This window comes from Ictidomys tridecemlineatus, chromosome 6 (assembly GCF_052094955.1).
Source record: "Ictidomys tridecemlineatus isolate mIctTri1 chromosome 6, mIctTri1.hap1, whole genome shotgun sequence".
In the NCBI taxonomy this organism is placed as follows: Eukaryota; Metazoa; Chordata; class Mammalia; order Rodentia; family Sciuridae; genus Ictidomys; species Ictidomys tridecemlineatus.
Genome location: NC_135482.1, coordinates 4,510,567 through 4,535,077, shown reverse-complemented (window position 1 = coordinate 4,535,077; position 24,511 = coordinate 4,510,567). Strand labels below are relative to the sequence as shown.

The following is a 24,511-nucleotide window of genomic DNA, read 5'->3' as shown; positions in this document are numbered from 1 at the left end:
TTCTCCCACAGCTTTGATTTGGCAGGCAAGAGAGGCTGGACCATTAGCTGCCATGGGAAAGACGTCGGGCTAAACGGTGTGGAGGATGCGATTCCATCCCGGACACGTCAACCTCGGAATGCCCACAGATAGCCAAGTAGAGGTGCTGAGTAGATATCCACACCTGAATTCAGGGGGCAGATTGGGGCTGGAGAAAGAAGTTTGGGAATTGTCAGAATATAATATATAAAAAAGCATCACCAAAATGCAGGACTAATTTTAAAAAATAATAATAACAAGGTCCCAGAGCTGAGCGTGGGCCTTTCCAGGTTGCAAGACGGAGTCCGGGCAGATGAGCAGGAAGCAGAGGAGACACAGCAAAGCGGAGACTCGCGAGTTCTCAAGATCACACTCCAAGGACGCTGGGGGAGGGCAGCTGTGCCAAATGCTACAGTGACAGTCACGTGAAAGGACCACCAACTGGCCCTCAGTGCGGGACCCCCATGGGAACCTTGGGCAGCCAGGGTGGGCAACAGTGCGGCCGGAACGCGGGAGAAAAGCCTGGCTCGGCGGCTCCAGAACAATTCAGAGGACGGGACCGAGACTCGACCGCCCGAAGGACTGCAGAGCGCAGAGGTGGTGTGGAAGTGGCCGAGGGAGAGGGTCGAGAAGTTTCCTTAAGACGGGACACTCTGTGGCCTGTTGGGACACCATGACGGAGGCCAAGAGCAGGGTGCAGGAGGGAAAGGAGGGGACTGCTGATCCCGTGGGATTGCGGTGGAGAGGGGAAAGAGGGGACCGCGTGCCCCCATCTCAGCAGGGAGGAGCCCTCCCTAGGACCCTGGCCGGTCCATTCACTCACCACAGAGAAGCCGCAGCAGGTGGGCCCAGGACCCAGGAGCCTGTGGCAGTTGCCTTCTCGTTCTGTTTTCTTGTTGAAACAGGAAGTCAGGTCACCAGCGGCAAGGAGGCTGGGGACAAGGACTTCAAGGTGCAGGCCAAGGAGTGAAAGATCCCTAGCAGAAGAGGGGGCAGTGGGGAGCAGTGACTGGCAGGGAGCATTGAGTCCATCTGGGGTTTGGCTTTGCCTGGACACTTGGCCGCATGGGGAGGAGGGAGCTGGGTTTCCCCCGGGCCAGGGTCTCAACAAGCAAGGGGCGCGTGGTCCCCCACAAGGAACACCAGCAATAGCGGGAACTCCCTGTGACTGAAGCAAGGGACGAGGCTGAAGAAATTAGGAGATCAGCTTCGACCCCACGAGGAATTTTAAGAAGAAAAAATAAAACGTCGACCTCCATGAGCATTCGCCGGGGTCTGTCTCCGCCAGGAAATGAGCTTGGGGTTTCTAGAACCTGCCCTGCAGCCCTCCACACCCAGTCACTGCCCTTCCCACTGGGGAGGCAGACACTTGGCCCTGGGCCACACCAGGGCCGAGCCCAGAGCTGGGGACTGGCCTCCCTCCTGTGGCGCAGAAGTCCCTTCCCAGACACGGAGTTCCCGTGGCCGTCAACAACTGAGGCTCTCCTTTGACAAAACCAGTTGAGCTCCTGAGAGGCAGCAGGCAGTCACTGGCGCCCAGGGTTGTGTGTCTGGCCACTACTGCTGGCCCTTCGCCTCCCCTGCCCGGCATGCACAGCGAACCTACCAGGACTGCAATCTGCGGTTGCTGCTGCTGCTGCCTAGAACCGTGCTCCTTATTGTAGCCACCAACCCCTCCCTGAGAGCACGAGGCGTGCCAGGGCCCTGGCCTGTGCCTTCTGTACCACCTGAGGAGAGAGATAATCACCCGAAGAGCACTGCCTGGCGTGCCTTTATTACTTGAATACAAAGAGAGTCAATTCAAGAAACACTTAGTTGAAGACAGCGTGAAAAAAAATCATAATCATATGAAAAGTAATTCCTCCTAACGCCACGGAGTGCACGGCAGGAAGTAACCCTCTTCCAGCGGGAGAACGGTCCGGTGACCTGTTGGGTCTTCCAGTGCCATTTCCCACAGTGGCAGGATGGTAAAAGCCAGGGAGACTTTAGTCTCGGTGCGGGTACTCTAAGGAGCCGATCTGGACAGTAGGAATGGAGCCCACCGGGGCTGGCCCTAACCCTCCGTCTGGGTCCAAGCACCTTTCAAGCAACAATTCTCTCCACGATGAACGCTGTTTTCAGCAAACCCCAGGCCACACACACGTTGACAGGTCCAAGATCAGAGGGGGAAATGCCACACACCGGCCCTGCAGCCGCTCACCAGCTGGCTCAGGTATAAAAGATCACAGCCACCAGGCTGTGATCCATGAGAGTTTGGGTCCTGTCCTTGGTCAAACTGCACTGACCGAGGACCAGGGAATCCACTGTTGTGCGGGAGCTGACAAGGTGGTCTCACTGAGCAGAGTGGAATCAGGGATGGCGGAGCTGGCCAGGCGCACGGGAAAGGGTGGTGAGCAGGCACAGGGAGCGGTGGGACAGGAGTGGTGACTTCCAACGTCCCGCAGCACAGCAGGTCAACCGAGGCTGGCACAACTACCTGCAGGTTTAACCTGAGAACCTGGAGTGTCAGACACAAAGGAAAGAGACGCGGGCCAACTGCCCTGATCCGATCCTTATGTACCCTGTAAACACGGGCAATCCCCGTGTCTGTTAAAGTAAGAACTACATTGTAAGGTTAAATAGGACTCCAGCGCTGCTCTAAAGCATCCCTAATGTGTGCTGTGGCCTCCCTCAACCCGTCTCAAGAGTCAAAGGCCCCCTCGAGACGCTCTCCACGGCTCGTCAACAGAGAGGACCCAGCTGTTCCATTGGTGGACTCCTCAGGTGGAATTTGTATTGTCATCAACATCATTGTCTTTTAAATGCTGTTACTTTCCACTTAAAAATTAATTTTAAAAAGGCTGTTGACATAGGCACACAGTTATGGATCAGCGGTTCTCAAAGTGGGGCCCTGAGCTAGCTCTGTAGCTTCCCCTGGTCCCTTTTGGAAATGCACTCTCCCAGACAATCAGATCTGAACCTCTGGGGTGGATGCAGCTACTGGGTGAGAAGCACCTGAGGCTGACGGACTCTGTGTAAGGACGCTCAGGTGTGCAGTCCCCACTGTACAGTGAAGCCAAGCAGGAAGCCAGCGCTAGATTCAACTCACAATGGAGCACGCATTTTGCTGGTCACAGGTATTATCCTATTTAATCACTGACCTGCGACGGTCTCCTGAGTTAGATACCATCATCCACATTTGTAGAGGTGGGGAACTTAAACTAGGGAATTAAACAAGGAAAAGTCAATTTACTCAGAACAGTGAGGCCAGGACCCACACTCCCCTGAATTTAATCCTAGGCTTTCTGCCTGATTGTACCAGGGTGTGTGTGTGTGTGTGTGCATGCACACATGTGCCTGTGCATGTGTGCACACACATTTTTATACACATGTCTGAGCGATCTGTGTGCATCCTAATATGAAGAGATAAGAACGATGAAGTCTATATATATTTGAAGGGAAATAAGACAATCCCTGTATCCATCTACAGGAAGAATAACCTGAGGTTGCAAAATGTCTAATAACTCTTCAACTTACTCAAAAGAACACAACAAAATTAAAAACAAGTCATCCACATAAATTTCTTGTCAAATATTAGGATTCCAGGGCTCTTGGCATCAACAGCTGAAGGTGGTCTCGCATCCAGTCCCTCCCGGCCTAACCTCTCAGGCAGGCTGCCCCGGCCAGCCCTGTCTCCTGCTCCACACGTAGGAATTGCAAGAATGCAAGCTGATTTGCAAATAGATTCCAAATGATAGGGTATCATAAAAAACAATTCAGCCAGTCCTCTGGGTTCAATCTAGCAGAAACATCCTGGTTACAAACTGACCCGCCTCCACACCGGCAGCCCCACAGGCTGAGCCACAGCCTCCTCCACCAGGGTCTCCCCAGACCCTGTGCAGCCTCCCCCCCTCCCCCCAGCCTCATCCTCACAGAGGCCTCTGGCAGGGAGGCTCTCGAGTCCACCCATACGCTACGAGGCACACCGCAGACCCAGGGAGCAAACTCACCATCTAACACACCTCTCCAAGCTGAGGCGTTCCCGGATGGAAGTGGTCATTATAACGAGGACGGAGAAACAGCGTGTCTAGAGAAGCAGCCCCCTGGGGACTTCCCACGGATGCCATCATGGAAACACAGTGGGGAGAAGGAACCGCAAAACAGCTGCCCTGGGACAGTGGGGACCGTCTCAAACCTGGCTCCTGCCCACCTCTCTCCTCAGGCTTCCCGCAGCCCTGTGGGTGCCACTGCCCCACTCCTCTCCAAGGACTCCCCTCAGGCCTCGGGGGGACGGGCCTGCACCTGCTTCCTCTGTGCCGTACCTGCCACCATCTGGAGTGACACTGTAAACTAGACTATGAGCTCCATGACACAAAACAGCCGCTGTGCCCAGCCCCAGGGCACTCGGCAGAAGCCCCAGCCCCAGGGCACTGGCGGCTTCACAACCCTGTCACTTGGCCAGCACTTTCCTCCCAACACACACCCACACCCACGCACACTCACCATGCTCAGCACACACACAACACTCCCCACACAACACACACTCCTAACACACTAACCAAGCACACCCACACCTCAGCACACCACACACGCTGCACACGCTCCCAGCCTCCCCAGAGCACTCTCACATCCTCCCACACCTGGATCTCACGTAAGATCACCCCTCTCCTCCCAACCACGACGGCAGGGTCCACCCCATGCACGAACCTCACATTCCCCCTCTACTGAGCACAGGGACCAGTGTCCAGAAGTCTCCTTAGTTGACACCTGTGACCTTACGATTGTTCAGTGTCCCTCTTCCCGTTAGTCCTTCAATGTCATGAGCGCAGGGACCAGGACTGTGTATGTGTGTGGCACCCACTCCGTCCTGCAAAGACCAGCGCGCGCTGCCCGGGGCTCAGCAGAGCAGCTGTGCCCGCTGTGAGCCACATTAGTGCGGAAGCCCCGCGGCAGCTCCAGCGCCTGAGGAAGCAGTTCACGGTGACTGGTTTGTGACACTCTTCCTCCATTGTGGGCATAAAAATGTCATTTGGGGACCTGTCTCAGAAGCCCACTATCACCGAATGCCTACCTCCAGGCTCCCCACATTTACAATGACCACAGACACAGACACGGCCACGGGAGGGAAGCCCAGTGGTCACCAGCACTGACCCCAGGTCAGCCTCCAGCAGCGACTCCCAGCTGGGAACGGTGCACCTCAGGCAGCACCCAGCCCTGCCGCAGACGGGGAGGTTCCCACGCCTATTTATAGTCCAGCCAAGTCCCTGGGAGTCTCAGATCCAGCAGAGGAAAGTTTCCAGGGCCTCCTGGCTTCCGCCGGAGGAACTGAAGCCTTTGCTGCTGCTGCCACCTATAGTGAGAAGTGGGAACTGGGAGATGAGAAAGCCCCCTGCCAGCCGCCCTTGGGTCCCCCACACCCCCATGAGGCAGGCTGACTCTGCTTTCTAACTCCTGTGGTCATCTCATCCTGGCGGTCACTGAGCACCAAGGTAAGGCCATTCGTGCCAGCCCAGATGACAGACAGGAAGGTTCCAGACAGTCTTGGCACAAAAGTCATTGTTTAGCGACGGTGTTGACTGAGGCAGACCAGAAGGAAGGGGAAACAGGGCATTACCAACAGGAAGGCACCTCTCCCTTCGGCACTCTGTGTGAGCCCCCTGGGCAGCACGTGGCGGGGTCAGAAGCAGCTCACCTGGCTTTGGTGCTGCACGATTTGGTGCTATTGGCTTTGATGGCTTTGATATGGTTGCCATTCCTTTTCATTTCCTTCAAGTTAAAATATTTTTGAATTTGAGAGTTCTGAAAATAAAAGAGCAATGGGGTTAGCACAGATTGGCAGACGGACGGACTTCCTTGGTTAGCTCATCAAGCCACCGGGATGGGGCCTCTGGGTTTGCCAGATCTCACAGGGTTTGGAGGCTACTGGAGACCCGCCTGGAGACCTCAGGCAAACCTTCTGCGAGAAAGTCACACTCAACCTAGGACTCCCACCTGGAGGGACCCCAGGTGAGCACCACCTGAGCACGCTCCTCCTCCTAAGCCTCAGCACCCCGACTCACTCAACACGACACAGTTCCTGCCAACTCTCTTCCTCAAAAACAACCAAAAAAAAAATCACTCCCAATGTGGGTCACCTCATGTTACTTTGTTGCTTAGAACATTCCAGTTGTCAGATGCAGCCTGAGCCCTGCTATTCCTCCTGCTGCCTCCCGCCTGGAGTCCCCAGGCCTCTGCCACACTGGCCTATAGGAGCTCCTTCTCCTTCCCATGCAGACTCTTTAAGTATCCAGGGATTGTAACCTCTTCCTGGCCCCCCATCCCCTCCCTCCCCACCACACTCCTCCCATCCTATGTAGGGGCCTCAGAGGCACCTGAGGTCTGGGTAGAAGCAGCCTGCTGCCCGTCTATACTCCACCTCTGGCTGGGGTGGGATGCCACCTAAGAATCTGTATGGCTGACACGTTCCCTGGGGACACTGTCTCCAGTGCCACTTCCCTGAGGAGCCTCCCTGGACAGCCGCCAGGGCCAGCCTCTCGCGCGCACACTGTTGCCCCTTGGTCCAGCTTGCAAGATGCGCCTGTGGATGAGTCACTGACCAAGGCCTGGCTCCTGCTGGACTTGAAATTCCATCAAGAATTCTAGAGCTGAGCTGATTTATGCTATCATTGCCTCCCAGATCTGACGCTGGTGACAAATTCAGAGTTCCAAGAGACACAGTGAAGCTTCCCCTCCTGAAGCCTGGCGGCCGAGACAGAAATGCTCTCTTTTCCGCCAGCCAGTGGGCCGTCTCCCTCTGATCTGGAGAACACTCCCTGCCCTCTGCGTCCCTGATGCCACTGTCCATCTTCCCCACAGAAAGAGCCTTTCCAATCCCTCCCAGCTCTCCCTCTTCCTCTGCCCCATCCGTCTCTTCACCAGGGCTCATCTTCCTCATGCACAAATACATTATTCCCCTGCTTAAAAATACAGGATGCAAATTATACACGTGCAAAAGCATCTAGGACTGCACCTGGAAAAGGTTGTGCACAAAACCTGGTAAAATCCGAACAAAGCCTTCAGTTTAATTGGCACTGACTCTCGTTAAATCGGTTTTGATCACCAGGCCATGGTCATTCTGCAGGATGGGATCGTGAGTTCAAGCTGGGAGTGCACAGCAACTCCTGCTCTAACTTTGTAACTTGTAGATGAAACTAAAATTGTTTTATATATATATATATATATATATATATATATATATATATATATATATATATATATATATTTTTTTTTTTTAACTGCAATACTTCTCCAGAACCTACAAGCCGAAACTCCAACAGCTACCTGTGGGTGGGCCACTGACATGACTAACAACCTGGCCAGGGTGACTGCCCCAGGCCACTCCCTCCACACAGGCTGTTTCCACACAGTGCTCCAACTGCCCATCAAGTTCTTCCCTCCAAAGTTCCAGTTCATGCTTTTGCTAGAATGTTCTTCAGCCTTGTCCACCTGGCACACTTCAATTCATCTTTCAAGACTGAGGGTATAGCCCCTTCCTCCATGAAGCCTCCCCAACCGCCTTCAAAAAGTCTATCAAGCCTCTGCAGAGAGCCAAGGCCCCAGGTGTGTTTGCTGTTTTATTTAATAAAGGGGGAAAACATCAAAGGTGCTGCAGTTCATCACTTGGACATAAGGTCTGCAGCGTAAGCACTGCTACCCCTGTAATCCCAGCAGCCCAGGAGGCTGAGACAGAAGGATTGTGAATTCAAAGGCAGCCTTGGTAACAGTGAGGCACTAAGCAACTCAATGAGACCCTGTCTCTAAATAAAATACAAAATAGAGCTGGGGATGTGGCTCAGTGGCTGAGTGCCCTTGAGTTCAATCCTGGTACCCCTCAAAAAAAATTAATTTATTTATTAAAAGGGCTGGGGTGGCTCACTAGTTAAGTGCCCCTGGGTTCAATCCCCAGTACCACCAAAAAAAAAAAAAAACTAAACAAAACAAAACAACAACAACAACAACAAAGCAGTACCCTCCAAATAAGCACAAAGTCACAGATTTTCAGATACACTTCTTCACCACAGGCCAAAACACAATTAGAAGGCTCTTCCCCTGATGTATTTGTTTATTTGCCAAAGAAGTATTGATGTCCAGCTTTTAACAGATGCTATTTATATCAGAATCATAACAAAAGTGCCATCCATCTGCCTTGGCATCCAGAGAAAACACAATTCAACACAAGAGTAAAAAATGTGCGCAGCCAAACAGAGATGGCACCAAAAGCAAAAATTATTGGAACTGGTAGCATGGGGGAGGTAGTTGGGGATTAGCACTTGACTACATTGAAAAAAACTATAAGCAACACAAAAGATCTTGGCAGTTAAAACCAAACACTTGAGAAAAACCTCTCCTCGTCTATTCCACTGTCAAATGGATGGTCTGTCATATCTGGGGACACATATTATGAAGCTCCCTCTAAGACTTCCGTTCGCTTCCATGTATCCCTGGGTCATTCACTGAGTGTCTGTGCTTTGGGACAGTGGGAAAAACAAAGGACTTGGAGTCAAGCAGACTTGGGGTCAATCTGGCTCTGCTATCTACTGTGCAAACTTGAAAGTTAAATAACCTCTCCCTGAACCAGTTTCCTCATTTGCAAAATGGAAATAACATTTCTCCTTAAAACAAGAATTCTTAACCTGGAATCTAGGGACCACATGTCCACACGTGTGCATCTGTAAATCTATAAACTCTGAGATTGAATACACACTTGTATGTGATTTAACTATCTTTGCTTTACTCAGAGCAAGTGACCCCCCCCCCGAAAAAAAGTTTAAGTCTATTAAAAGCCAGGAAAGGACTCCAGCTCACACTCCTAAAGTGCCTGGCACACAGTAAGCTTTCACTGTTTGGTTGCTGTTCCTCTTTTCAGGTCCTGGGAATGTACAGAAAGATAAACCAGAGCACAGGACATATGTCAGGCAGACTGTTGCTGTGTAGGTACTAAGTTTTGCCGGGCGCATTGGTGCATGCCTGTAATTCCAGTGGTTTGGGAGGCTGAGGCAGGAGTATTGCCCCAGCAACTTAGTGAAGTCCTAAGCAACTTAGCAAACCCCTGTCTCAAAATAAAAAAAATAAAAAGGGTGGGGATATGGCTCATGGTTAAGGCTCAATCCCTGGTACAAAAAAAAAAAAAAATAGGATGCTAAGTGTCATCTCAGGATATTGAACAAAGCAGTCCAGAACACCCCTGCAGGAGGTGCTGACAGGCAGAGGCGCCCCGAGTGCCAAGAGAGGGAGGTGACCACTGCTGCAGCACCTCAGTGCCTAGACGGGGCCTGGCAGTGGGCAAGTGCTCAATGAATCACTGCTAAGGAAATGTACAAGTAAAGGACCGAACCAACCAAGGGGACAGGATAACACTGTTCACAAAGTCCGACAGTGGAGGCAATCAGAGGGTGTTACTGGAAACGATTATTCAGGAATCTTTAATTTCAGTATTCAATTCCAACACAGTAGCCCACACGCTCCCTGATAGTGGAACGCTAAGCCTCCACTTAACCTCACCCACCTGTAACCCAGGCCCTTCCCAGTCTCTGAGATGAGCCCCATTAGAAAGTTCTCTTTGATCTAGGTAACACAGAACTGTTATTTTCCAGGAGGAAATACAAGGTTTTGTTTAGGAGGATCGAAAGTTCAAAGCCAGCCTAAGTAAGACACTAAGCAACTCAATGAGACCCTGTCTCTAAATAAAGTACAAAATAGGGCTGGGGATGTGGCTTAGTGGTCGAGTGCCCGAGTTCAATCCCCAGTACCAAAATCAAAACCAAAAAAAAAAAAAACCAAAAAGTCTTGTTTACTTGTACAAAACGATGCAACTTCCTTCTTTTTTTCCCTTGGGTTGACAAAATGTGCAGATAAATTTGCAGTCCAACTCTACTCCTTATCTCCGACGATCTATGCCTTCTCTTCTCTCCTAATGTTATTTTCCCACTCTGTGTGCCTTTTTTCGTGATCCTGATTTCCATGTTTCTATTTTACCACATTGCAGGTATTCTTACAAGTCCAAGTCTTGGCAGGATTCGGGGAGTATACAAACACTGGAGAGTGGTAGAGTACTAGTCAAGAACACAGGTCCTATTATCAGGCAGCCTGGAATAAAGGCCATGTTCTAGCATTTATCAGCTTTATAAAGTCCTTTAACCCGTGTCCCTGAAATTGGGAAAAGCAACTCCTTTTACACAGGCAGGTTATGAAGGTAAGCAAAAAAAAAAAAGCATGTGGACCCCAACCCAGGCCAACAACATTGTAAGTGCTCAACATTATACAAACTAAAGACAAATAGTTGGAGAGAAAAATAACAGATGGCACCTGAAACAAGTAAACAAAATAAAAGTCAGAGGTCAAAACCAAGAGAAAGAGAAGTTAAAAGTGAAGCCTTTTGCCCAGCACAGTGGCACATATCTGTAATCCCTGAAGGCTGAGGCAGGAGGATCGCTAGTTCAAAGCCAGCCTCAGCAACTTAGTGAGACCCTGCATAGCTTAGTGAGACCCTATCTCAAAATAAAACATAAACAGGGGTGGGATGTGTCAGGCACAGTGGCGCATGCCTGTAATCCCAGAAGCTCTAGTGCCACTCAGTGAGACCCTATCTATAAATATAAAAATATAAAAAAGGGCTGGGAGTATGACTCAGTGGTTAAGCACCCCTGAGTTCAATCCTCCGTACCAAGAAAAGAAAAAAAAAAGAAGGCCTTTAGTACCAGAAATATATTATATTCATGTTCTTTAATCACAATTTCCTCAAATACACCCCTCTTCCAAATAGCGAGGGCATCAAAGTGAATTAATATCTAAATAGAATGTTAAGTAATATAATCAACAAAATTGTGCAAGCCTAGATAAGGAGTATTTTTTTGATAGACACACTTCACAAAAAGACCATTTGTAGCATATAAAGAAAGAAAATTATGGTTGATTTCTTTTCTCACCATTTCTCCTATTCATTATGCAGCTTAGTTTTCAATCCTGGAAGGGGAAGGAGACATCCAGGAAACCCTCTTGACTCTCAGCATGTACTAACTTCATACAGTCACTCAATACACACCTGTAAAGAAGATTCACTAAAGCAGTGGCCTTGTGAGTGGCCACTGGCATCTGACCACAGTTCTGGGCTGGACAGGGACCATTCTACTGAACATTCTCACAGAGCTGGCTCTGTCTCTAGGTGCTGGTCAGCCGCAGAGGTCACAGCATGAGTGCTGAAGAAATCGCAGTCCACAGGGAAGCAGTGAATGGCTGGAAAGGGGCAGGAAAAAGGCAGAGAAAATTGGAGAACAAAATTTAAGTTCTCAAGTAAATATTTCTTGACATATTATCTACAAACACCTATCAAAAACCAAATATTAAACTGAATGTGGAGGGGAAAGGGAAAGCATTATATAACTAAAACAGAATCCTTGTCCTCAAAGACAAGGTTGGATGGAGGCAAATATATTCACAGATGACCACTCGTGCCTGGCTGGCTTTCCAATCCCCAGACCTTCCCTGAATAAACATTTGCTGAATTGAAGGTAATGGATAAAATAAGGATAAAGGCACCATAGAGTGTACAAATAGAATTTATTTATGCCATTTCTGTAAGCTTACCCCTTAAGGATTACTAATGCAATTTTTAAAAACACTATGAAGTCTCCAAAGTGATGTAGGAGCCTGCTTAATGCATCAAGATGTCCTCAAAGCTAAGATTTTCAGGAAAGGAGAGAAAGGGAGGGGAGGGATAATAGGGACAACTATCTTCACTAAGACCAGAATCACACTACATTTCACAAAGTGCTTCCAGACAAAATGAGCGAGATTGGGCAGGGATGGCTATGTGTGGCTATGTGTGGTCCAAGGGGAAGAGTGGGGAAGAGCAGAGATTTGCCACTATGCAGAAACGCGTTTGTATTTTGGCTTTGAGGTTTTCTAGTTGTGTGATCTGGACAAACCCCACAGACTCCAAGTCCTCATCTATAAGCGGGAGTTAATGGTATTCAAGTGTGCTGTGGGGCGTGAATGAACACGGGGCACGAAACGTTTTGTAAAACTGGAGCGATCTGAGGCATTTCCGCACACGATCCCGGTCAGATCCTCGAGATCCCGGGAAGATGCCATCACCTTCCACGCGGTTCACTGTCTCTTTCCTAAAAGTTGCGGAGCTCTAGGGGAGCAGGGACCGCCCTGTGGGCAGCAGCTCAGAGCCTACGACGTGCCCGGCACAGGCGGCCGCTCCGTGGACGTGCTGGGCACACGAACCACAACCTGCGTCCCAGTGGGCAGCGGCGCTGGGCAGTCTCGGCCATGAGACGCTCGGGCGCCCGCCCGGCTCCTCCTCGGCCCCAGGGCTCGCGCGTCGCCACCCGAATGCACGCGGGGACCGTGCGCCGTGGCTCGCGGCCTTACCTCGGCCCTGCTCCCGGCTCCGCCTAGCGGGGCCCACACCAGTGCGCGGACCCTGGGTATCAGAGGCCCGGCCCACCCCGCGTCTTCGCGACGCGGTTGCCAAGCGACGAGCACCCTCGCCGATTGGGCAGTGGGCCTCCGCCCTGATAAGAAAGAGAGCCGCGATTGGTCGAATGGGGGCAGCGCGAGGCGAAGGGGGCGGGGCCAGGGTGGCGGATCCGCCTCCTACAGAACTTCCACCGGAAGTTCCGTTCCCGGGGAAGTGGAAACCGGGCGACCGGCATCCTGGCCGCGGGTTTCTGTTACGCGGGCTTTCTCGTCAGGTGAGGCCCGGTCACAGCGAGCTGCGTGGGGCCGTGTGGCCTGGGGCAGCGAGTTCCCGTCTCTGAGCTGCGGAGTCTTCGTCTGCTACAACCGAAGCGCAGCCTCGTGGGGCAGAGGCGAGGCTCCTAGCGCCCGGTTCCTGCTCGTTGTCACGCGTGTCCCCCGCCGAGCGCCGTTGCCCTCCAGCACCCCGCTGTCACCCGGGGCCCCTGCGCCGCACAGTGAAGCCGCCCGCGTCCCCGCCCTGCCCCACTTCTGTTAGTGGCGTCCTCAGCGGCCACCGCCGTGTCCCCGCCTCCGGGCTTGCGGGGGCCCCATGTGGGCCGCGCGCCCCAGCTGCATCCGTGCTGTCCCGCTTTGAGGTCTTAGGTCACGCTCGGACGGCCACCAGGACCGTTCTTGCTGACCTCGCTGTCCTCCCGCGGTCGCTGTGGCCACGAAGCACGGAGCCAGCTTGAAGGCACCCAGCTGGCCAGCGCGGGCTGGTTTCTTCCCAGGCCTCTCTGGTTGGCTTGTCCCCGGCCCCTGTGTTAGGACCTGCTCTTGTCCTGGCACCAGTCGTGCTGCATTAGGGCGACCCTAGTGACCTCTTGTTGATTTCCTCCTTACGGCTTTGTCTCTGAATATGGTTGCAAGCTGAGACTGCGGGGTTAGGGCTCCAACGTGTGAATGGGAGATGGACGACACAATTCAGCCCTTAAGGGCATACAGGTGTTGTGTACAAATCATATTCAAAAATTTCTTGGAAAGTTTGAAATTATTTCCAAATTTTAAAAAAGCATAAAGAGTCTGTGGATTTTCCTCGTAGCAAGTATTTATTTTGTTTATAGATTTTCTGTCGTAGTCCAATATCATATTGTCTTAATTACTATTATAGGAATAATATTATCTTGGGTCGTCTCTACATTTCTCTATATATTTTAAAAGTAATTTGAGATGACTGATGTGAAGGAAGAGATTTAGAAACAGGAGGCATAGCATGCTACACAAGGCCACCTGGGGAAGCACCCGAGTCAGGAGGCAGAGGGGTGAGGAGAGATGTGGAAAGGAGCCTTTTTTGTGGTTTCCACAGGAAAGGAAGCTGGCAGGTTAGCCTTGGCTGGTTAAAGAGAGTTCTGGAGCAATGGGGCAGGAACCTGGCCTTAGAGAGTGGCAGCCCTGAGGGTAAGAGCTCCATAAAGGAGGTAGTCTGGGTGTGCACTGGGATGGGGTAGTTTTCATATGAAAATGGGACTTTCTAGGATTTGGCCAAGCCCAGGAGGGGCAGCTGCTCCTTTGTTAGCAAGGCCCCAGATGTCAGAGTTTACCAGAAAATACAGAAAGTTAAAGCCTTGGGGAGTAACACATGCTGTTTATCCATTCATTTCTTGATAGATGGTTGGGTTGTTTCCACCTTTTGGCTGCAGTCAATAATGCCACTATGAACACCAGCTCACAAGTATCTGAGTTCCTCTTTGCAGTTCTGTATGACTAAGTGGAATCGCTGGGTCTTGTAATCCTAAACGTTCCTCTTTGAGGACCCACTAGACAGTTCTCTACAGCAGCTGTATCCCTTCACATTCCCACCAGCAACCCATGAGGGTTCCAATTTCTCTACTTTCTTTCAGTTTGGGCTTTGAGGTTTTGGTTAGTATGAAGTGATATTTCAGTGTGGTTTGATTTGCATTCTGCAATGACCAATGATGTTTTTCATTTGCTTATTGGTCATTTAAATGTCTATTCAAGTCTTTTATCCATTTTTAAATGAGGCTGTTTGTCCTTCTGCTAAGTTGCAGGAGTTCTTTATATAATCTGGATATTAAATCCTTATCAACTATATAATTTGCAAACGTTTTCTTCCATTCTTTTCACTCTCCAGTTTTTTGGAGTTTCTTTTTTTTTTTTTTTTTTTTTTTTTTTTGGTCCCAGAGATTGAACCCAGGGGTGCTTAGTCACTGAGCCACATCCACAGTCTGTTTTTAATTATTAGAGTCAGGGTCTCACTGAGTTGCATAAGGCCTTGATAAGCTGCTGAGACTAGCTTTGAACTCACCATCCTCCTGCCTCAGTTTCTCGAGCTACTGGGATTACAGGTGTGCCACTGCACCTGGCTCCCTCTCCCTAGTTTTTATGTTCATGAAGTGCATTGATTTTTTAAAATTCCTATTCCAATTAGGCATTGCTAGCATAGATATGTGATTGATTTTGTATGCTGATGTTATATCCCATGATTGATAAATTCATTAATTTTAATTAATAAGCTTGTACTTTCAGACTTACCCAGTCTTGTCATCTGCAAGTAATAACTTTTATTTTTTATTTTATAATCTTTATATTTTTAGAAAGCCTCGTTGCACTAGATCTCCAGCACAGTGTGAGTGGTGATAGGGCAGACACCATTCTCTCCTCAGCTGCTTCAAATATTTCACCACATGATATGTTGTTTCCTTTGGGGTATAGGAGTTTTTGTTTGATGTTTTTATAGATATCTCTCATCAAATTCAGAAAGTTCCCTTCCAGTCTTAGTTTACTTAGTAACTGGGCATGGTGGTGCACACCTGTAATATCAGTTACTTGGGACCCTGAGGCAGGAGTATTGCAAGTTTAGGGCCAGCCTCAGCAACATAGAGAGACCCTGACTCAAAATAAAAAATGTAAAGGGCTTGGATGTGGCTCAGTGGTAAAGCGCCTTTGGGTTTGATCCCTAGTACCAAAAAAAAAAAATTGTAAAAACTGTTTGAATTTTACCAATTTTTCTAGATTTGCTGAAATGACCCAATGTTTTTTCTTCTTCATTCTGTTAATGTGATGATTTTTTATCATTGAGATGACTTTGAATTCCTAGAATAACTATTTTATATACCACTGGGTTAAATTAGCTAATATTGTTTTGACCATTTGTCCGTTTATTGGTCCCAAAGTCTTGTTAGACGCTCAGCCATGCTCACACATTCATGTTGTGCCTGTAGCTGCTTCTGCATCACAGTGACAGAGCTGAGTTGTCACAGAGATCAAATGACCTACAAGGACAAAAATTTTACTCTCAGGTCCTTTTAGAAGAGGTTTGAGTCCTAGGTTTTCTCATGGGAGAGACTGACCAGCATTTTCCCTTTTTGTAATGTCCTTGTCAGGCTCTAGCACTGAGGTTATCCTCACCGCACAGGGCACACTGAGGAGTGCTTTCTTTTTTTTGGGGGGGGGGTTCTCTCAGTTTTTATAATATTTGTGTTAATTTGTTTTCTTTAAATGTTTAGAAATTTTGACTGGCAAAGGCATTTGGTCCTGGGGTCTTCTTTGTATGAAGTGCCAAAAAATTGATTCAAGTTCTGTTTGTGTCTCCTTGTGTCTCCCTGGATAACTTGTGCTTTCCAGAGAATCTGTCCGCTTCATCTCAGTTGTCAAGCATGTTGGCCTAACACTGTTTTCAGCACCCTCTTAGCACCAGGTCTGGTGGATCTGGGTAACCAACTGTTCTGTTTGCCAGGAAATGAAGCGTTTCCTAGTACATAGTCTTTAGTGCCAAAAACCAGGACTGTTGATCACCCTGGATCTGCAGTGACATTGCTTCCTGCCTTCCTGTTAATGGTATGTCTATAGATTTTCAAATAGATCTCCTACTCATTTACCTCTCATTGATTTTTTTGCTCTTTATTACTTCCTCATTTCTTTTGGGCATAATCTGCTCTTCTCTTCCTGCCATTATGATATGAATATTGAAATCACTGACTTTCAGCCTCTTTTCTAAGTCAGGTGTTCAAAGCTATAAACGACTCCCTACTCCACGCACTGTTGTGGCTGCATTGTCATAGTCTGATTTGGAGCATTCAGTTAAAAACCTTGTTTTAATTTCCATCTTTTTGGCCTATGGCTATATAGAACTGTCTTAATTTATTCACATTTGGGGGATTTTCCGGCCATATTTTTGTTGTCAATTTTTTAGCTCATGTCCATTGTGGTCAGAGAACTATAAGATTTTTATCTGCTGAAATTTGTTGAGACTCATTTATGGTTCACCATATGATCAGTTCTAGGAACTATTTGATGTGCACTTGAAAATGGTGTGCATTTTGGAGTTGTTTGTCAAGTTGTTGGGTTTTCAAGTTAGGTCAGGTTTGTATGACTGTTGAAATTCTCCATCTCTTCTTTCTGCTGTTGTTCCTGTTCGTTCTTTTCCGGAGAGAGGACACAGTAAAAGTTGTTTAGTTGTGAATCTGCTGCCAAGGAATCAATTCAGTTTTTATTCATCTGAAAATGCATTATTCACTGTCCTTGTTAAAAGATGTTTTTGCTGAGTATAGATTCTAGGTTGGCAGTTATTCTCATTCAGCATTTTAATGATGCTGTTTAGTTATAGGTGGCTTTTGTCCTTGAGTTTGCTAAGTCTTCTGTCTTTGGAAGGAATGTGTCTTTCTTTTTTCTGGAGTTTTAAAGGTGGGCCTATGTGTGGTTTTGTCTTTATTTTGCTTAGGTTTGAATATGTGGCCTCATGTCTTTCATCAGTTTTAGAAAATTCTTGACCATTATCTCTTAAAATGTTGCTTCTGTCTCATATTCTCCTCTTCTGTAACTGTCAGTTATAAGGACTATTCACATAACATTGGAACAGTTGTGTTTAAAAAAAAAATCCTGTGGCTATTTATAATCTCAAGGGTTATCTCCACTGTATTTTTTTAGCTTTTTATAAATTTTATTTTTTAGTTCGATGCAATACCTTGATTTTATTTATTTTTATATGGTGCTGAGGATTGTACCGAGGACCTTGCACATGCTAGGCAAGCGCTCTACTACTGAGCCACAACCCCAGCCCTACTATATTGTTTTCTAAAGTTCACTTTAGAAGAGCTATTTAAAATAACATCTAATATATCCAACATCAGTCTGTGTTAAATCAGTCCCTTCCTCCCCCTCTGCCCTTCTTCTGTCTCCTCCGCAAGGTGTACTCCAATTCATATCCAGATAGTTAAAACAAATACACAAACAAACAAAGTCAGGGTTATTTGTTGAATAAATAAAAAATAAAGTAAGTATGAGAACAGGCCTTTATGTGGGAGTCTTTGAAAGGATTCTAGTTTTAACAGTATTCTTTTGAGAGAAGTTTAGATGAAAACTCTGATAATCTGGCTATGTGAGCAAACAATATTTTAGTAGGGACTTAGTGTCTTTTGAACTGACCTGAAATCAGCAGGGAAGCAGAGCAGTGTACATCTGGGCCAGTGTAGCTACCAATCAGGAAACTCGAAATCCTTCCTTATTTCCTTGAATCCATATACAGTAGTCCTCCCTTGCTAGCAATTCTGCTTTGTCTGATTTCAGTTACATTAGGGTCAACCTTGGTCCAAAAATATTACATGGAAAATATCAGAAATAAACAATTCATGAATTTTAAACTGCACCCTATTCTGGGTCGGGTCATGAAATCATGTGCCATCCTGCCCCACCCTGTCCAGGATGTGAATCATCTTGTCCAGGGTATCCACACTGTATATACCATCCACTACATACATTAGTAGCCAACTACATACTGGTCTCAGTTATCAGATTAGCAGTCTCTCAGTGCTTGTGTCCAGCTAACCTTCACATAGTGGCCTAACACTACATCACAGCACCTGTCATTCACTTCATCACAGGCATAGTAATAACAAGGATGAGGACAGTACAATAAGGTGTTCCGGGCCGGGTGCACCCCTGTAATCCCAGCTACTCCAAGGCTAAGGCAGGAGGATCCCAAGTTCAAGGCCAGTCTGGGCAGCTGAGCACGACCCTGTCTCAATATTTTTATAAAAGGTTGAGGTGCAGCTCAGGGCTAGAGTGCTTCCCTATCGTGTACAAGACCCTGAGTTCAATTCCCAGTACCATTAAAAAATTAAAGGTACTCTGAGACTGAGAGCATACTTACGTAACTTTTATAATTATTCTGTTTTATTATTAGTGATTGTCATTAATTTATTTACTGTGTATATTTTTTAAATTGAACTTTTCCCATGGGTACATATGTTAGGGAAAAAAAAAACTATAGGCATATAGGGTTCAGTCCAATCCTCAGTTTCCAGCATCACTGGGGTCTTAGGGTGCAACCCCAGAATGAAAAGGCAGATGACTGTATTCAAAGGACTGAGGAGACAAGGCTGTCACAAGGGTTACCAGGGGTGCTTCTGTGTGTTTGAAGAGTGTCTTCACTCTGAAGGATTTCCTTGCTCCTGGGAATTTCTCACTTCCATGAGAAGAGTTAGTTTTGTTGTTGTTTTTTAACAAGATCCTAAATCCATCTCACTTGTATCTTGGTGAAACCATAATCTCTATTAAAGTAGGTGTGATCTTTGTTCAAACAGCCCAGAGTTCTGTAATGTGACAGTGGCTGCAAGGGACAGTCTTCAGGGATTGTTGCTTTGAAGGAACAGCTTTCGAAGTGCCTTGGGTGCCCTGCAGTGGATCTGCTTTCCCAGGGAGCCCTGGATCTTGGGGGTGCTTCCTGTCCTCTCCAGGATACCCATCTGCATCACTTAAATGAGCCAAGTGAGTCACTCTCTCCACTCCTCCTACCCACTGCATAGATCTGCTGCCCAAGACCTTTGATGATCTTGAAAAGCAACTGTAAGGAACAGGAGAAAATATATTTACACTTAGGATTGCCAGCAGACAGCCCATTCCCTCATGGATGGAGACAAAGCTGGGATCTTGGAGAACTGCATGGCAGTGACCCTCTGTCCACTCCGAGGGGCTGAGTCCTGAGTGGGTTTTCACCACTGTTCTGTGCACCTGGGAGATGGGGCAATAAGGTGAAGCATGTGACTATCAGTCATCACTGCTGATGCTCCAAACAGAGGTTATGCCTGTGTGTGTGAGCAGCAGGGACTGACTGACCTGAGACCTGAGGGACCAGCCTCCCCCACATCTGTTAATAAAAAGGGACAGAAGAGCAGGCACTGGCCAGGTGCACGCTGCCCAGAGCGCCTGTGGGAATTCTGACTGCCATCCTTTCTGCTGCCTCATAAGAGCTGCCTAGCTATCCTCAGGGGAAGAGAAATTAAATAAAAATAAATGAGGTATAAGTAGCTGTCTTGGAAAAGCTATTGTTATTTTTTCTCTACTAAAATAGATGCTTCCTCCCTCCGATGTGTACCTTGACAGAGGCAGCTGCTCGCTTCCAGCCAGCCAGAAACAAAACTGTACTGTTCATTTGTCACTATAAGTAATTGATCACCATTTGTAAATGGGCCATTTCAGTGTTTATTCTAGGATCCCACGTTCAGAGAGACTCGACACCGGCTCAGTGCAGTCCCGTAGAAACTTCCACCCCTTTAATGCACTAATATACTATTAAGCTCTTGATTTCCCTTATAGCTGCTAGTTGTCTCCTTTCATGGAAATGGAATAAAAAAAATCCACTTATCTTGCTCCTGAACAAGATTCCACAGTGTAGAATACAGAAATTTTGAGTTTCAATGAGTCCTGCCCTCTCAACATTGTCTTGCAGCCATCTTAGAAGAATGGCCCTATCTCTGAACAGAGCAGCAGTTAGAAAAGAACAGTTTCATGTTTCATACACCTGGGCCACAAGCAAACCCCTGGCAATCACAAGTAATTCTCTTTGCTGAGAGCCAGGATCTTGCAACAGCTTGCAATTAGTGCTGTTTAGCATTTAATTTGCCTTTAGTTAGGTAACAAGCGTCTATTGATTACCTGACAGGAGCAGAGTGCTGCACTAAGCACAGAGTAGGGAGAATGACAAAGGAGGCGCTGCCCCTGTTTATGGTCTGCTGGGGCTGAAAACATCTACCCTGGAAAGGAAGACGGCTAACAAATGTAAAGCAGTATCCCGTGACTGGGGACTCTCAGAATCCCAGGATGTAAGTCCTGGCACGCTACACAGAGAAAGGCAAGCTGCTGCGTCTCATCTCATGATGGGCGTGGGCATGCAGTCACCCTCTCTGGGGAAGGAAGCCTCAGCCTCTCCCTCCTCTGGAGGGTCCCAAGTGTGGTGGGACCCAGGGCAGAGGTGGTCGCTAGCCACTGGAAATCGGCCCGTCTACCACATTTGGTGACTGCCTAAGGTCTTAGGTAAAACTGCAGCCTCAGTGTGAACTTTAAGGTGAACACAAGGTGGGGATGCGGACCTACAGCGCTGGGAATGCAGAGGCCAGGGATCTGCTCCAAGCAGAGCACATGCTTAGCATTCTTGAGGCCCTGGAGTAAATGCCAAGCAGCAAAAAGCAGCAGCAGGGACTCCAAGACAGTGTAGGAGCCACCAAAGTCAGGGCCTTGGCGTGGGCGGGGCCAAAGGGCAAGTACCAGATGAAGTGCTTTCAGGGTCAGGGACACTGGCATCCCAGTGCTACCAATACGACCCCACCGAGTGGATCCAGCAGGCAGCAGGAATGTCCTGCCAAGACTCCACTGACCAAGGCCTCTGTGCCAACGTCTTGACCCCAGGGAAAGTTAAAGGCATGCTCATGGCCCTCCTCTGATGCTTTCTGCAGTCGGTCCCTGGGTCCCGGTTATGTGATGGGAGGTGCAGTATTGACCAAAAGTGGAGCTTGCAGCCCCCACACTTTGTACCCAGCTCAAAGCTGAATCAGTGGAAGCTGGGTTAAGTCAGGGAACAGTAGCCCAGGTGGGGCATGGTGGGCACAAGAGCACAGAGATGGACTCTGAGCTGCCAATGCCATCTGAAAGATACACCCCCAACACCCAGAAACAGAATGTACTACAAAGTATAAAGGGGGGCTGAGACAGGAGCACCAAGAATGGCGATTGGGCCATTCACTGATGTCTTCTGAGGATGTACAGACGAGTCAAGTCCCTGGTGACACGGAGGGAGTGGTCCTTCTGCAGAGATGGCCTTGCTCCCAATATTCTCAGACTCCTGTTCCCAGCTGGCCCGACACCATGCATATATGTAAAGATGACAACTTCAAAAAAGATACAATGCATTTTCTGGTTGGTTTTTATTTTTTAGACACACTTAGCATTCTTTGGTTTAAAAAAAAAACTGCTTTTAATAAGCACAGGCTCCTTTCCTCGTGGCAGGAGACAGATTTAAGGACTGCAGCTCAGACGCTCCATGCCAACCAGCACGCAGGAATCCAAGTGTGCGAATCAAATTGTCATTTGATGTGCAGATTTGGCAAGAGCTTAGCACGCCTTGGAGATGGGGACTGCAGGCCAATCTGTGTGGCAGGTGCTTCTGCAACTGATTCTCTTGCTGGCCCATCCCTCCTCGGCTACAAAGTCACTGGCTTCATTAGCTCCTCTGTGGAGCTGGTCGGTAGGCAATCTGACCACACAAAGGAGTCTCCCAAGGCTCTGGGCTGAGACCTCTTCACCTTGGGATGAAAGGACCCTGCTTGAGTTCCTGGATGTGGACAGAGCTGGACCTGGAACTGCAGGGGGGACTGGGCGAGGCTGCCTGCCCTGGCAGGGCCTGCTGTATTTCTGTCCATGCCTCTGCACGCACCCTCCGCTTCCTGCCCTGTTTTTAGACCCAGCTCCCACTGGGTTTGTCTCACAAGCAGGCTTTCTGCAGCCCTGAGGTTGTCTGCTCCCAATCTCTGCAGAGGTCACTCTCCACCATTCCTGTTGCGGAGGTGGGGACAGTCCCTCAGCCATAAACAGACTACAAGACTTCAGAACAAACGGAGGCCCAGGCTGGGAGGGCAGGCGCCTTGCCCAGTTCCAGCACCTAGACTTCAGAGCCACCTCTGCCCCCTACCAGGCCCTTTTCCACACTGATGTGGGTGATGACTCAGAGCAGAGCCCATGGAATGGAATGGTGGGTCCCCAGCACCCAGCACCAGGCCTCACAGAGTAGGTGCTCAGTAAATGCCAAGAGATGAAGAAGGGAGACAGGTGTGACCAAGGAGGGACGCCGGCAGCTTCATTGGCACCACGTGCCTCAGCTTGAGGGCAGGGGCAGAGGAGAGGTGGGAAAGGGAGCACCAGGAACAGCCACCCCGCAATCCCGCCTGGGTCCATTCAGCCAGCGACTTCCAGGCTGCACCTCAGGAATAAGCAGGGTCCATGGCATGGACAGTAAAGGAACAGACACTCAAGAACTGGGTCCAGGGCATGGGGTCATCAGGTGACGGCTCAGAAGATGCAGCCTCCACCAGCCAGCCAGTTGCAGTGGTACAGGGTGGGCAGCTTCCAGAAAGGAAAGCGGCGCTGGCAGTTGGAATGGCCTTTCACTCACTAGTCGCTGACCATGTGCCCACCTCTGACCCAGAAAGACAGAACCTTTGCTGCCCTCAGAGCATGGCTGTTCATTGAGGGACATGGCCACAGGACACCGAGGTGGGCACAAAGAGAGGACAGTAGGGAGCATGAGGGATCACAGTCCAGGGAAGGAGAGGGTCTCGCCCCAGGCGGAGGCAGCAGGGCTGGGGGCCCAGGGTGAGGAAGTGAACATCCCAAGGTGCAGAGACACAGCTGGCACAGACAGTGCCTGCAAGGTCACTAGAGACTGCACAGCATCTGGAGGCAGCAAGCTTACCAGGGACCGCGCATCCGGCTGCTGGGGATGTCATAGGCCGTTCCTTGCTGGGCAAGGCTGGACCCTGACCAAGTGCCATCCCCGTACTGCAGTGCATGCTGTGCACCGACGAGCTCAAGGTTCCAAGTGGGGAGGGAAAACTCCAGAGAACAAGGCTGGTGCCACAGAGCCCAGGCACCAAGACTCCTCCAACACCAGCTCCATCCCCAGCCCAGGAAGGTGGGGCCTGTGCGCAGTAGGGCCTGTAGCTGATTGGCATCCCTCTGCAGTGCTGTGACCACCACTGTGCACTCCTCAACCACAGAACTGAGGCCATGAGCTGGCAACAGCACCCTGGCCACCAGGCGGAGCTGGCGCAGGGCAGCTGGGTAGGGGTTTGAGCGTTGTTTAAGGGCCATGGTGGTGTCATGACCATTCTGAAAGTGAATGGGACAAAGGTGACTGTCCTCCTGCACATGACGATGCTGGGTCAGAGGAGTGTCCGGTGGAATGCCATGGAGCCCATGCTGGTCCCCACTCAGGTCAGTAACCGTGCCAGGAGGGAAAACAGGATAAGCCTCAAACACCTGGTGTCAGAGCAGGGCCCCAGCCTGGGGAGGCTGTGGTCACACACTCTGCCCAGGGCTGCAGCACCAACTCACAAGGACACATACACCCACGTCCACCCAGACGCATCCCAGCACCTTCCTGGCATGTGAAATAAAGGACAACCACGGACGGACAGAGCTCCTAGTGGCCTGTTTTCACAGCAGCCCCCTGGGCACCCTCACCCTCTGCCTGTCCAGGCTCCTCCCAGCAGGCCCTGCTGGACTCCAGCTGCGCTCAGCACACTAACTCCTCCAGCCGCCCACGCCACCCTCACACCTGCTTCTGTGTCCTCATCACAGCTCGGAGGCAGCAGGTAGGAACTGCAGATGACACCCAGGACCCATGAATGCCGAGACCAGACTTCCAGGTGGGGAGAGACCCTGGAGATGTCTTCATGCTGAGCCTGCCTGCGCCACAGTATGGGCGGCCCCACAGGTGACTCACAGGGCAGCCAGGGAAGCCTTGGAAGGTGCAAAGCAGGTGTCTTCTCCTATGAAACAAACCACCCACAACTTCCTTTTTAGTGCAAAACCCCTTCCAAAGCGAGCTCCTGCCATAGGAGTGCCTGGGGTCCGCGGGCAAACTGCTGCCACCCAGGCTCTCCTCAGTGGCTCCCTGAGCGGGCGCCTCCCACTCCTCCACAGCCTGCTCCCCAGCTCTCTGCCGGCACTCTGGACCCTGACCTTGCCTCACGTCAGGCTGACTTCTCTCCCCACT

General features: G+C 49.5%; 1 protein-coding gene and 1 long non-coding RNA gene across 3 annotated transcripts in view; one reads left to right on the top strand and one right to left on the bottom strand.

The window, feature by feature from the left end:
- The window catches only part of Efcab6 (EF-hand calcium binding domain 6), a 212,782-nt gene extending 201,717 nt beyond the window's left edge, over nucleotides 1-11,065 (bottom strand). Inside the window, exons 1-2 of one of the 2 annotated variants that reach the window (XM_078052592.1) lie at nucleotides 10,962-11,052; nucleotides 5,690-5,796 (exon numbers count right to left, since the gene is read on the bottom strand). In XM_078052592.1, coding sequence (XP_077908718.1) covers nucleotides 5,690-5,796; nucleotides 10,962-10,964 — 110 coding nt within the window. In that variant the 5' untranslated portion in view covers nucleotides 10,965-11,052. Of the gene's footprint in view, nucleotides 1-5,689; nucleotides 5,797-10,961 lie in introns of both variants that reach the window. The other variant, XM_078052585.1, reaches the window with a different exon arrangement.
- Nucleotides 11,066-12,669: 1,604 nt separating this feature from the next.
- On the top strand, nucleotides 12,670-19,769 carry LOC144378477 (uncharacterized). Its single transcript, XR_013440177.1, has 2 exons — nucleotides 12,670-12,737; nucleotides 19,047-19,769. It is a non-coding gene; the product is annotated as an uncharacterized LOC144378477 (long non-coding RNA).
- The last annotated feature ends 4,742 nt before the right edge of the window (nucleotides 19,770-24,511 follow it).